General features: G+C 44.2%; 1 protein-coding gene across 1 annotated transcript in view; it reads right to left on the bottom strand.

Moving 5' to 3' along the window:
- VPS8 (vacuolar protein sorting 8 homolog (S. cerevisiae)) overlaps positions 1–14,635 on the bottom strand; it is a gene marked incomplete at both ends in the record, with an annotated part of 76,619 nt that overhangs the window by 22,955 nt on the left and 39,029 nt on the right. The window contains 10 exons of the mRNA XM_010160668.1: positions 736–839; positions 1,609–1,651; positions 2,076–2,165; positions 3,468–3,609; positions 7,091–7,137; positions 7,744–7,833; positions 11,333–11,431; positions 12,432–12,516; positions 13,848–13,930; positions 14,345–14,401. Of these exons, the coding sequence (XP_010158970.1) occupies positions 736–839; positions 1,609–1,651; positions 2,076–2,165; positions 3,468–3,609; positions 7,091–7,137; positions 7,744–7,833; positions 11,333–11,431; positions 12,432–12,516; positions 13,848–13,930; positions 14,345–14,401 (840 nt within the window). The remainder of the gene's footprint in view (positions 1–735; positions 840–1,608; positions 1,652–2,075; positions 2,166–3,467; positions 3,610–7,090; positions 7,138–7,743; positions 7,834–11,332; positions 11,432–12,431; positions 12,517–13,847; positions 13,931–14,344; positions 14,402–14,635) is intronic.

Genomic DNA, 14,635 nt, shown 5'->3' with positions numbered 1-14,635 from the left:
CGGAAGAGCAGAACTACATTGCTCATGGTCCCTTCCAACCCCCATTCTGAGATTCTATGATCGTTTAAGAGAAGAAACCAGGCAGGTCACCTCACACATTGGACAGTGCTCAGAAGAAATTACAGAATTCTCAACTTCCAGGTGTGCCCCCTCCTCAGGCACGGGAACATTGTTCTCAGTTTTGAGTTCAGGTAATAAGTTGTGTGTAATCTTAAGAGTAAAGATGCCTTCTGTGTCACTGAGGTTGGCAAAACGGAAATGTAATCTCATGGCAAGGAGAGTAGAGACCCTCAAAGACGAGGCTGATGGTAAATTTGGTTTGTGAACACACTCAGAACAGCAATATTCTACAGCCACAGTGACAGCAGCATCAGCTTTGTGACACCACAAAGTTGGCTCAAACCTTACTATGCCCTCTTTATGTCTGACTGACATTTAAGCCAAAATTTCAACTGGAGCTAAAAATGGGGGAAAGGATGTTGTCTCATCTGCTTCTCCACTGCTGATACGCACTGTAATTTGTGCTTCATCCTTACAAGTGAGGATTTCTGCCTTGTGGGTCTGAAACCTGAACCATTGCAAGAAGAACACAAGGCAGAGGGAAACAATGACTGCTTTAGACAGATCAGTACCCAATAGATGGAGAAAGGAAGCAGCATGTGAAGAGAAAGTTTCAGGAGATGCAGAGGCCTGTGTTATTTTAGTGATTTTTTTTTTTTTTTTTGGTTACCTTACCTCTCGCTGTTGCTGGTCTAAATTATGTGAATTCCTCTGGCAAAGGGCAATTGTTTTCATTAAAGTATCTTCAATGTTTTCTAGCAAGGGGAGTTCAGCTGAGCCTAAGTTTTTTTTGGGGGAAAAAATTACAATTATAAAAACCATTAGATATGTTAATTTCCAGTCATTCTGCAAAATAAAATCATGCTGTACTTCTACATTCTGTTCAGTCCAGTAAGCAACTAAATTATAAAGACAGGTCCTGATTTCTGGCACTTTTCCTGAATAGCACAATGAATTGGGCATATAAAACACTTCACATAATCGAATAAGGAAGATCTTAGCTGTGGTTGAGGACACAATTAAGTAACAAATAAGGACACTGAATATAATTAGGTGTGCATGAGTACTTGGGCTAGTGAACAGTGCCCCTGTGCAAATACTCATTTTTTGTAGGCAAAACATTCTTATTCCTCTGAGAAGTTTGTTCAGAAAAAGCTACTTCCAGATGTGTCTCATCGCTGCTCATATGTTATGCCCACTAAAGCTCAGTAATGAGTCTGAATGGATTCTAACACAGGAAACATGTCTGGTGAGCCAGTAAGGGTACCAGTCACAATCGAAAGAGCTAACAGGGCAGCTGACCACGCACACAGAGTAAAATCCATCACAGCTTGTTCTAGACCTCTGGCAAGATCAGAGTAACAGAGTAAGGAAGTGTCATCAGAAGAACTACCACAGCCATGTGAATATAAAGTTAACAAAATGTCACAGCAATACCTCGAAACCTGAAAAAGGATCTCATTAAACCAGGTGTCAGGCATATGCACTTTACTTTTTCGTGTTTATCTCTTCTTAACAGAAAATGGAATTTAAGTTGATAACTCTTACTTTCATCATCTTGTGTGAGCATCAGCAACTTGCTCTGCAATCGCTGAAAGAAAAGAGAACTCAGAACAGTAAACTTGCAGAATCTGGATAGAAGTATTTATAAAAATCATGGTTACAAATGCTCACCCTCATTTTCTTCCTCAGTATGACTAACATAGCATGAATGTCTTTCCAAACATGGAAAGGAAAACTGGAACCGAAAGTGGATATTTTAAATTAAAAAAATAATAAATTCAGCATCTACTAGATGTTTGAAGACAGACTTCAAAACATGCCAGAAAAATATACTGATCTGCTGAGTCTGCAGACAACTGAACATATTGTCATTTGACAGAAGGTAAATGTTTCCATGGATTCTAGTGGGAAACAAATTGAGAAGCAATGACAATGTCAATCCTTAGCAGAGGCCATCATGCTGAGGAAGAGTATGGCAAAAATGCCACATTCAGGATTTCAGCGTACTGTACCTCAAGCATAACCAGAAAGGCACCATGGATATCTCCTTTCTTCTCCAGTAAATATGAAGAGGCTTCATGGAGCTGATGTTTCTGGGTTATCTGAGTTAAAAGGAAAAAAAAGGTAAATGTCTATCTTAAGAAACCTGCTAGCGTTTGTTTACTCCACAAGACAATGAGGACCAGATGGTCAGAAAGGAATGTCTCTCCATGTGTTCACGGGCACGTTACCCAGCCTGAGCACTCCTACATCCTGCCACACCAGCTATGCTGCATTTATTTCTCAACTAGCACTACTGCCACCACCACCAGCAAAATCTTTTAAAAATATCTATAAATCAAGATCAAGCACAAATTATTAAAATTTGCATAAAGGAAAGAAATAGTTGCTCTCCCAGAGCTGGCAGTGTTGCTTTCCAAAAACCCCAGGCCCATGATTTCATACAACTTCAACATGAGCACAGCCAATCTACATTCTGCGGTTATTAAGTAGCTTCAGTGCACTAATGGCCCTTCCTTATTAGCCCTGAGACTGAAAGGTGATCAGAGGGCTGGAGCACCTCTCCTATGATGAAAGGCTGAGAGAGTTGGGCTTGTTCAGCCTGGAGAAGAGAAGGCTCCAGGGAGACCTTATAGCACCTTCCAGTACCTGAAGGGGCTACAAGAAGGCTAAGGGGGTGCTTTTTACAAGGGCCTGCAGTGACAAGAGAAAGGGCAACGGGTTTAAATTGAAAGTGGGGAGGTTTAGATTAGGTATCAGGAAAAAAATTCTTCTCTCTGAGGATGGTAAGGCACTGGCACAGGTTGCCCAGAGAAGCTGTGGGTGTCCCCTCTGGAATTCCAAGGTAGCAGTTCTGCTGACCCCCTCCCCTCACTTCTCCAAGAATCAAAAACTCCATCATATTGTGATTGCTATGCCCAAGACGGCCTCCAACCTTCCCATCACCCATCAGTCCTTCTCTATTCATGGACAACAGGTCCATGGGGCGCCTTCCCTAGTTGGCTCCCTCACCACCTGTGTCAGGAACTTCCACACACTCCAGGAACCTCCGAGACTGTTTCCTCTCTGCTGCATTGCATTTCCAGTGGACATCTGGTATGGTGAAGTCCCCCTCAGGAACAAGGGCCAGCCATCGTGAGACTTCTCCCAGCTGCTTATAGAATATTTCATCTGCCTCTTCATCCCAGCTGGGTGGTCTGTAACAGACCCCCACCATGACATCCACCTTGTTGTTCTGCCCCCTGCTTACCCAAGAACACTCAACCCTATTGTCCCCATTGTCAAAATCTAGAAAATCAAAGCACTCCCTAACACAGAGGGCTACGCCAGCACCTCGCCATCCTCCCCATCCCTCCCGAAGAGTTTGTAGCGGCCTACCGCAGCACTCCAGCTCTCTTCCCTACCTGGATGGTTTCTTCCAGCCTGCAGTATTCCAGAACTCTCAGTGTCTCCAGCACCTGGTCTGGGCTGTACTGACACAGCAGCTCAATGAACTGCTCAGTGATGCAGGGCGATAAGTGTATCAGGTCCTGGTTAATGCCCTCTCTGGAATAAAAAAGGCACAGGAGACTCAAGTCAAATCCTAGCCCAGAAGTTTGGCTGGAAAGAATAGTTTCTTACTCATTTGTGCGTTGCCTTTTATCCTTAGTACTGAAGCAAAAATCTGGTTTTAAGGGGAAAAATTACTGTTTCTACTAGTTACTGGAGCTGACGGTCTGTTAGAAGGCATTTCATTTGTTCCACAACATACTCTACTGATTGGTACTGATGCAGTATGAATCAGACTATCAAAGACCCCTGTGAAAAAAAGATTCCAGGACAGACACTTCTTCAGCAATTCTATGACAAAGAGGTACAGGGAACTCACAAGTGTCATTCACTTGATTATAAATGATATCTGCCCAGAAGTGAAAGCCTCACGCAGGTGCTGATCAGTGTGCGACGTACGGACACAGTTGTATAAAAACTGGTATTCAAACTATTGTGTTCTGATACCCGATAAGGAATGGGCTTTTGAAGGACCGAACAAGAACCCTAAATTCTGGCCTCCTGCATTCACCATCCACTCCTCCCACACCACACCCCCTGTGAACTCCTCCCATGCCTGTAAGGGAGTAAGCATTCGACTCTTTGGGACTAGACTAAAATAAAGAAGCACTTTCCATCTAAAATGATCTCTGCCTAGCAAAAAGGGAAAAATGGCAGCCATACATTTTTAGTATGAGAACAAACTTCTAGTCCGGAAATAGCTCTGGCACCTTGTATTCATGGCATTGTGAGCAAGCCGACCTTTTCCTTAACCATTGCACTCAAGAAATGCAGAGAAGAGAGAGTGGAAAGCAAGCTGGAATTCAATACAGTTAAAAACTAAGCAGCAGTCTTGAGACTTGCAGGTCCTGCCCAGCTCAACGTAATTATGCTCATCTTCAGTAAAGCCATTCCAAACACCTCCCTCTGCCATACTATACATGCTCTTTCCTAAAAGGAAGAGATTAATTCCCTGGTTTCTCACAAAACCTGGCACAAGCAAGCCTCGTGCGTGTCACCGGTCAGCGAGAAGAGCCCTTGCAACAGAACTGAGAAGTTTAGATAGCTGTTGATATATCCACAGACCTGGCACTGTATTGCTACCTAAGTTCATGCTCTTGGTACAACGCACGAACACATACTGCAGACAGACATGCTTCGCTGCGCTGGGTTTGTTAGAGGGAAAAAAATTAAGAGTTTAAAATGGAAACGTAGCAAATGCTGTGATTAACGAGCTGAGCAATACACACTACATTCTCCGTGTGCTGTGGCTGCTTATAAGATACAAACATACGGACATTTGGGTTTAATTTCCCCAGGCAATTTCTGTTAACCCTGTTTCCTCCCTTCCCCCTTCCACTTCCTTTAAAATAAATCTCTAGCTAAATTAAATGGGCCAAATTAATCCCTAATGCAATTCCACCAACTAGGGTAGTTATGCTAGCATGATGAGTCTTGTCCCCATATGATCAAGCAATCATTTGTATTTGAGACATTAAAAGCTCATTTACTGCTCTAAGAGTCTTTATTTTAATATGAATTTTGCTCAAAAAAGCATATAAACATTTAGATTGCCTGAAAAGAGACAGATGTTTTCAGAAGAACCGAATCGCTGTTAGGTACAGATATACTACAAAGCACAGACATAGCTGCAGATTAGGTCTTGCACAGCAAGATTTCCCCCTCCTTCCCCACCTCCCTCAGGATACAGCTCAGCTCATTCCAATAGCTCTTAGAAACAGCCAGCCTCATCGCACCAAAACCAGACCACGGGACCTTGAGTGCTGTTCAAAAGAGAAGCTCCTGCAGCAACCCAGGATCTCTACAGAACACCTTCCTGATGACATAATTTAATAACAGTAGGTTAATCCTTGGGCTTCCAGACCTTCTGCGTTTCGGTCAATCACTAGCCCGTGTGAATCCAAAGTATTTAGTACTATTTTGTTCATTTTTCTGCCACTTTTGCTTACTGAATATTCCAGCAACTACCATCCCGTCAGTACATTGTTCTGTATCTCCGTTTCGGGGGATGCTGAACATGTTAGTGCAGCGCAAAGAATTAGTGGACTTTGGACCACAGAGGATCATAAACTTCCCTGAGAGAGACACGGCACAGCGTGACAAGCCTCGTGGCCTAATGCACCTTGCTGAACACCAGTCCGGGAGGGAAATGCAGAGATCTCGTGAAAGGTCAGCCTCGGAAAGCTGCTTCCTGTTGCTCGTTTGAACACATCACGTGTTGCTTTTGATTAGAAGGTAACTACAGGAGAAATGGTTGTATTTAGCTCTAATTATGGTAGAGCTAAATTAGGTACGTTTATTACTCTGAGATTATAGAAGACACTCTGTGCGTAAGATTAAAATCCAGGTTAATTACTACTTTCATCGGGTCTCGCTTGCTGCAAGTGAAATCACAAAACAAACAAAGTCCTACTTTACATCCAGCTGGGTATCATTTCTGCTTAACTATTCACATTTAAAAAAAAAAAACCAACCTATTAATTTGTTAACTAAATCATCCAATTTGTCTCTTATGAAACCCAACCAAGATATTTTCTTGGCAAAATGATGATTTTATTTTGACATCTAAGATACACAATAGCTGTGAAAGTTAACAACTTCCATACAAACATGGCTGTAAAACTCAGGAAACAACAAAACATATCTGTCTGTCTGTTTTCATTTACATCCTAACAAAATCCAAAAAGGGATTAATTCCAGACTCTAGCCTCCAAAGCATTCTTTTTATTCCACTTCAACAAGAACTGAAACATTAACAATCGAATTTGAATATTAGTTTTTCCTCCTCCTCCTCCTCATAAAGCACAACTAACTTGTAGCTAATTGACAAAACAAGATTTCACCTTAACTTGCATTAACAAGTGCTTGAAGGCAATTGGAGCTGTGCATGCCTAAATGTCTTACAAAATAAATAAACAACATCAAGGTCTTGTAGCATTTGAATCCAATTCAACAGAAAGAGAACACTCGGTGCTGAAATACTGAAAGAACGGGGCCAGATGGAGCAAGCAAATAGTTGGAGAGAAGTTTGCAGTGAAATACAACAGCAATTCTGAAATAAGAGAGAAATTAAAAATGCCAACAGACCAAAATGCTTTTCTATTTATGTTAAACTTGGGCACCTTGGTCAAATAATCAAATCAGTGGGTTGAGAGCAGAAACTGTTTCTGAGAAATCACAAGGTAACCACTTCACAGCCTTCTCCATGAGCTGGTACAGCAATGCCCAAACTCCCACCAGCACGGGGGAGGTGTCACATGGCACGTACTGCAACCCACACCACTTCCCAGTTAGGAAGCCAGCATGGGCTCTGCAAAAGGACACTCCCCAGAACACTTATTTCCATGCTATCCTTCTCAACTATGGACAGTTTGAAGAGCAAGTCAACTTTCCCAAGCCCTAAACTGGGCCTAAAGAATTTACTTTAACTCACATTTTCAAGGTCTAATTTGCAAATGGTCTAAATTTTCTTACATACCTCGGATCAAGGAGACTCCTCAGAAACTGGAAGAGCAAAAACTGGTCCTGTACAACAGGAGAAGACAGCCTATTACTATTTTAAATAACGTGCTATAAATCAGTGATTCCTGAACTCTATCCATTGACAAAAATACTGTTCACAGCTGCTGCCTGCTGAAGAAGCTGGTTTATGCATTTGTCTTGTGTAAATACTCAGAGGATGTGTTTGCTCTGAGCCATGAGTGAAGACATACTGAACTCCACGCCAAAAACTATTATCAAGTGACGCAACCAGCAACTCCCAGACTGTATGTATTTACGGCCAGAATTCTACAAACAGGACAAATAATTTAAATGCAGCAATGCACAGAATCATTAAGGTTGAAAAAGACCTGTAAGATCATCTAGTCCAACCATCAACCCAACACTACCGTACCCACTAGACCATGGCCTCAAGCGCCACGTCTACACGTTCCTTGAACACCTCCCGGGATGGTGACTCCACCACTTCCCTCAGCAGCCTTTTCCAACGCCTGAATTCCTGCAGCTATCAAGCTACTTCCCTTCTCTTCATGACACAGCACCAACTTCCCATTACTCATAGCAGTCATTTCATCCAACAATGCCAACCCCACTTTACAGAAGCACCAACAAAGAAGTTTGACACTTTACCTGAAGGTTTGTGATGATGCTCTCAATCTGCTCACTGAAGTGGATGGCTACCAAGTCGGCTGCTTTACATGGGCTCAGCAACAGCAGCTCCTTTGGAGGGGGAAACACAACAAGAGTAATTACTTTTAATGTCACAGGCAATATAATTATGCAGTGTCACTGAGTCCCTGTTTATTTTAACTGCATCTTTGCCTAGGTGAAAGCTGTAAAAATAAAAATACCATCACATAGTGATTTTGAAAAAAATTAGAAGGAAGGGTAGTTTGTAAAAAGGCGTTTTTGAAAGTCGATGATTTCACTACACAACAGGCCTTGTAAGAATGCAAAACTTCACACCAACGAGACCACATCTCAGTCCTAAGGCGAGGAAATTATTCATCAGGTTTTCTGACAACTGCCTTTTACCCTCTGCCAACAAGACGTTCCTAGTGCCGACCTGGAGCCAGCAGCAGAGGGGAAACAAAGCACTCAGCTGACCCTAGGGAATTTCTCAGTCAAATGGAAACGGTGTTTAACTGGCTTGACCTGAACTGAACCAGAGGTTTAAAAGCAGGTTTCCCATAACTGTTACCTGTAACCGATACCTGCCCAGACATGAAAAAATCCTATACAATTTCTTTATTGTAATAATAGGGAACAAAAACCCCAAACTTTTAGATGCTTGTGGGTTTGCCTCCTGTCAAGCTTGATCTAAGGGGCTTCCTATCATACCAGTTTACACAACCCCGAACATGAGGTTTTTTGCTTTTAATGCTTCCAAATGCATCCGAAGCAACTGCTTCAAACCAATACTGGGTACTTGGTAACCCCTCCCAAACACCCCTGCTAAGCCTACAGCGGAGAAAACATTGCTTTACTAAACAAAACTGAACAATTTCATAAACACACATCTGGAAGAAAATCCACATTATGAAAACATTACGTAGCACTAGCTTGGTCTCCAGACAGATGTGGCAGCCATCAAACTGAGCCAATGCCAGCAACACACCAGGGTGAAGGGAGGAAGGGACACAACAAGGGCGTGACTACTCCACCCGCTCTTTAAAGAAGAGCTATCACAGCAGATGCATTTTGTGGTTTCCAAAGCAGAAGTGGCCTACCACATGTGTGTAGCACAGCTGTGCGGTGTTTGACCCCACAGCTTTAGTGCATGAGCTCTTAGTTGCTTCCCCAGTGCTCAGGAGCACGACTCCTTCATCCCACAAGCCCAGACAATCCAAAGATCTCAGAAGTTCTTAACCACAGCAGGGCAGAGGAATGGAGAAAGGAGGTAGTGTGACTGCCTTGATTTGTTCCTCTCTGGACAAACCCTCCCCAGGAGTCTTCAGGACTGCTGAGGATAGGGCAGACTGCCTGGAGAGAGATGGCTCCATAACTGACCACAGCTCTTGAATCAGCGTACCCCCCCAGGGCAAAAGGTCTGGGGCTCAGGTTTTCAGCTTCTCCCAGGTCTGAACACTTTGCAAACATGGTACTCCTTAGGCAGAAGCCCTTGAGGAGACAGTACTGACAGAAGGCATGTGGGTCTGAGCACAGAAAGTGGGCAGTATGACTGAAGAGAAGCCTTAGGCTTTATCTGCAACATAAAGATCAAGGAACAACAGCTATGTAGGATGATGAAGAAATAAGAAGTGGCACTGATCACAAACCCCGCTTTCCATCCTACGACTGCCAGGAAAGCCTCTCTAGACACTGCCAGTTTCAGCTGAAGGGGCTGGTTTGCTACTTTCATACCTCAGCAGATGAAAGGCCAGTTGTTCAGAGAGCTGGCACCACCCTGGTAAAATGTGATTTGCTATTTTCAGTCTTCTGAATGTCTGAGAGCAGGATTAATGCAATGGAAAAGAACAAAAGCCCACAGCAGCCAACGAGCTGCTAAGCCACATGAACTGTGGATCCTGTTCACCAATCCTGCAAAGTAGAAGATGCCGACAGGAAAGAGGGAGTTATCTCCATGACAGCACCCAAGAGAAGTGACCTAGAGAACCGATCACCCACCCAGCAGCTTTTTGGAGGAAGCTGCGATAGGTTAGGTAAAAGCAGCTGGCCATTACCTACAAGGCTGATGGAGCAGCGCAAGAAATCCTGTTTTTAAGGATGGCCATGGACAAGTTGTGAGGAATATTTTCTTTTGTTTGCCAGCTTCAGAAGAGTACGCAGCTCTGACACATTGGGCACCAGGCACTTGTGACACTGCACAATAGTCAAGATGTGGCTCCAGACTGAGAACACAAACTCAAACAACGCCATCTGAAAAGCTGGCAGCCTGAGTCTATGACAAGCTTATCAACACTGGCACAACACAATGAGAAACACCAGGAAGGGCAACCCGGGATATTTCTGATTTGTCCTGAGAAACCCAAGCACAGAAGAGCAATTCTAAAGGCCTCAGGCTGAAGAGACCCAGCAAGGAGACCTACCTGTGATCTGACAGACACAAATAAGGCTTACAGAGGGAGGCTGACTCACTCACAGTGCCAAACAACTCGGGCTGTGTATACCAATACAAGAGAGACAAGGGATGCAGTAGGAGAAGGAGGAAGCAGAAGCAAGGAAGCAGCACAGCAGACAGCCGTTTGCTCTACTCAGAAAGCCCAGCGTGGAACTCAGTTGCTCTGCTAAGGCAGTAATGAGGCAGGTGCACTCAGCCACAGCACAACCATCACCACCAATGCCCATAGGCTCTGAAAGTGCATCTGGAGAGTGGGTGTGAGCTCAGTGAGCTGCACGTCACACAGCTGGATTCACAGGATTTCTTTGTTTATTGTCGAGTCATTTCCCCTCTTGGTCCATTTTCTCATTAGTCACGCACTACTTGCAGATGCTGGTAGAGACTGAAAGTATTCCGACTTTCAAATGCACTTAGTACTTCTCTGTCCAGCTCACAGGATAGAGACTTCTGTGGCCATTTTCTGCCCAGCAGCCTGAGCAAGTGCATGACTGCTTGTTTTATAGACAGTTATCTCCCTGGCTTATCTCCAGGTGACCCCAGAGGGGACTGACACAACCTTACAGGAACTAGAGATATTATGGATTCCCCATGTCTACTGACAGGACAATTATTTCGGACATCTTCATCCCCCGAAGCAAAGAAAGATTGAAGAGATGGGAAAAATTATTAGCTTGAGAAATGTAGTGACAGCCTGTGTCTTGCAGTAAAGTCATGACCCCATCTTCCCACAGTGAGAAGTGCCAGGGCACCAAGGTTGCATGCTATTATCATTGTAAGATGAGGAATTTGGTACCACAGACCATGAGGTCAGCAATGTCAATGTCCTGACCTTGCTGCTGCTGCACACTTGGGAGAGAGACTTGCTAACGGATCCCTTCCCTGCTACACTGCACTCGCTAGCCACCATCCCCCGATAAGCTCCCGTTATCCAAGGAACAGTGCTTGAGACCAAAAAACCAAGGAAGCCAGCCTGAATCTAAGAGATACACAAACGTGAATGTATGAGACTACTAAACCTTAAAGTCAGAGCTTCATAAACAGCCGTGGTTGGATGTTGTGACGCTGCTGCTTACAGAACAGCCGACGCAACACGAGTTCGCAGTAGCTGACGTACAACGCATTTAGGGTACACCGTACCTCTATGTGTTCCAGAGCTTTCTGCCACACCGACTGCTTCTCTTCAGCACTGTAGCCAGGCATGGACAGGATGTTGTGAATATAGTTGAAAACTTCTTCCTGTAAGGCACAAAACCACAAATGGTATCGCATGTTCTGCAGCGCTGCTAACAGCGTGAGATTTTGGTGTGGGAGAGCATTTCAGACAGCCTTAGGATGACCTCAGGGCTAGTCCCTCCCTTTGCAAGTCAGGATAAGTTATCTGCAGGAACGATTATATGCCCCTAAATAGTTCCTGAGGAACTGCCAGGAAAAAAGAGCCAAGAGGAATAGAATTGATGCTAAATGTGTTAAGCACTGAGGTCAGAGAATTGTTCTTCCACTATTAGAGTGGAAGGGAAAAAGGACAGGGCATCACTCTAGCTAGGAGCACAGGCAGAGAAAAGAATGCTCTACCAGAGGGTAGGTCAGTTTTCACAGCACATTCCTGAATTCCTTTTCAACATTAGCCTCTCCCCTAGGTTCTCCTGCACCATCCTCAGCTCAGACGCTCTCCTGTTTCATGTTTTTTGACCATCTCACTATCACAACCTATCTCTGCTGACTCCTTCACCCACACAACTTTCAGCATAGTGGTTTTGTAACGTGCTGGTGAGATCACATTTGCCAGACTCTCCTCCCAACTTCTGTTGCTGGTAGGGAAGAGAACACCTCAAAACCTGTGGCAGATTTGCAACTTCCAGACATGCAGAAGGTAACTGCAGAGAGAAAGTAAGGGTAGAGAGACTATCCAAGGGGAGAAAAGAAGGGATTGATGGCAGGAACAAAAATGTACTGCAATTAGCAACATTTGCAATAAATCCCACCTGCACTCAGGTTTTACGTCTTAGCACCATTTCAATTTTAAAATACACAAAAAACCTTGAAGCTTTAAAAAAAAAAAAACACACCTCCTCTCCAACACACACAAGCTCAAAAAGCCTTGACTACAACTAAGAAAACTCAACTGTAAAGGACACTTTTTAGGATAAAGAAGAGCAGGGCTGTTGTGCCCATTCACGCTGTTGCCAGCGGGACAGGCTGCGCTGCTGTGAAGGCCAGAAGCACCAGATTTACTCACCTTTCTCGCAGGATCACGTAGGTAACAGCCAACTATTTTGTCATAGCGAAGCTCTCGTTCATACATGAACTCGCAGATCTGATAGCTAAAATGGAAAACACTTTCTGTGTTAGGAAAAGCACACTCAGCAGAGTCGGCAGAATAGAGGTGGGTAGATCAGTTCCAGCAGAGTTTGGCAGCACCCAAAAAATCCAGCATGTTTTACAAAACCCATCTGGAAGTATCTTACTTTAATGTTTTCAGCACACACTTGCATGGCTCCGGTTTACGCCATTCCCTCTTTTTGGGAAGTTATCATACAGAACAGAGAAAACCAGAGTTAAGGTGAGAGGCAAGGGACAGAGGACAAAAATCCTTAAAGAAATCAGGTTTCACAGGTTCTGCTGTTCATATTCCTTATTTCCAGAACACACTCGTCTCTAAGTTAGCCCAATCCACAATACTAATTTGAAGAAATAAGCTGAACATGACTCAGTAATATGTTATGACACAGTTTCCTACCTTCAAATTTTAATAAACATCTTAAATATTTGAGAATTTAGATAAAAGCAGATGCAACTGAGGCAAATCAAATTAAAAGTGTGCTAAATAACATCCCACTACAGGTCTTCTAGCTCTCATGGAAGCAGCTGAGCTGGTGGTTCTGGCAGTCAAACTCTCTGAAGCAAGGAGGAAATAAACTGCATTTCTTGAGCCTGAACAATTTGGCTGTGGAACTCCTGCCCGGACACGCAGGAAAGCAGGCGTGGCATACCCCACCACTGCACTTCTACCCCTCTGGTCCTTTGCAGTATGGCAGATTAATGCACGTAACATCCAATTCAAGACTTGGATGAAGATGCCCTCCCTGGCTGGCTCTGCTCAGGCATGACAGACTCTTTCTGGATGTGTAAAGCATCTAAAGGAGATAGTGGACATTTTTAGCATTTCCAGACACTGTGTTTGTCTCTCCTACTCAATTCTAAAATGAGGACCATGGGGGTGGCTCCAGACCCCGTCACGCTTTTAATCCCCTTGTGGGTCTCACCCCAACGAGTCATCTCCATCTGTCAGCAGCAGTGCGTTCAAATATACATCTATACCTTTGAACAAAGCCTGGGCTCGAGGACAGAGAGTGCCAAAACTCATCAAGCCCCACAGGGTTTCACGCTGAAGGGTTGCCACAGCTCCACCCCCTCTTATCTGAACAATGCTTTCTGTAAGAACACCCAGTAGAGACAAGACAGAAAGCCTGGGACCGGGTATAAACATATTAAATGGAGCAGATGTGACCACAGAGGGAAAGTAATCCCAAACACAGCTGCAAAGTAGGAACAAGGTGGAAGAAAAAAACTTGGGAGGAGATTTAAAGGCAGTATTTAAATATCATACACAAGACTTAAAGGCAGGATTTATGTATCGTACGCAGCAACTTACAACTCAGCTTTTTCTGCCATTTGGATAAGACGGGTCTCTTCAAACTGTACTATCCCTCCTGCCTGGAGCAATTCCAAGAGGACCTGTAGATATCGAACACCAGTTACTTACGCTGCAGTAGCTGGACACCCAGTGCCATTAAAGGTTACTACAAAGTTGAATGGGGCAGAAGCAGTGAAACACAGGGCTCATTTTAACAGATTTTTTTAAACTGATCATCCATTAACTGTGAAGGTCACGTGCTTAACCAGGAATTATCCTGCCTCTGTTCTTACTGCTGTCAAACCTCTTCTGCAGGCAATGCTGGGGTATGATCCTCTTTCACTCCTGCTGTGTAGAGCACTGCCCAATTCTTCCACGCTGGCCACCCTTCCTATGCTACGTGCCTGCTGTGGCACAGGACCTTGAGCCAACAGCCGTTCCCAATGAGGCCGAACTCTGCACTACAGTCTGCTCACACCCGGTGCTTCAAGAAAGGTTCCCTTGAAGGTTTTTACCTGTTGCCGCTCTGAATGTCGGGAGTCATCATCCGGACTACACAGAAATTCAAGGACCTGTGCAAGGGTGTAGAAGTTAGCGTGAGTCAGGCCTAGTTAGCAGAGCTGTTCACATAAACCTAACAATCTCGCTGTGTGTCTCAGTCATGGCAACAGGAAGTCGGAAGACGGTGGTGCAATCCAAATGTCCTGTTCACCTGTAAGGTGCTCTCTACTTGGTCCTATTAACTATGGATACTGGAGTATACTGGACACTTAGCATACTGGAGTTAACCAAGAACTGCTGAAAGA

The sequence above is a fragment of the Eurypyga helias genome, unplaced genomic scaffold (assembly GCF_000690775.1).
Source record: "Eurypyga helias isolate BGI_N326 unplaced genomic scaffold, ASM69077v1 scaffold12491, whole genome shotgun sequence".
In the NCBI taxonomy this organism is placed as follows: Eukaryota; Metazoa; Chordata; class Aves; order Eurypygiformes; family Eurypygidae; genus Eurypyga; species Eurypyga helias.
This window is presented reverse-complemented; position numbering and strand designations above follow the sequence as displayed.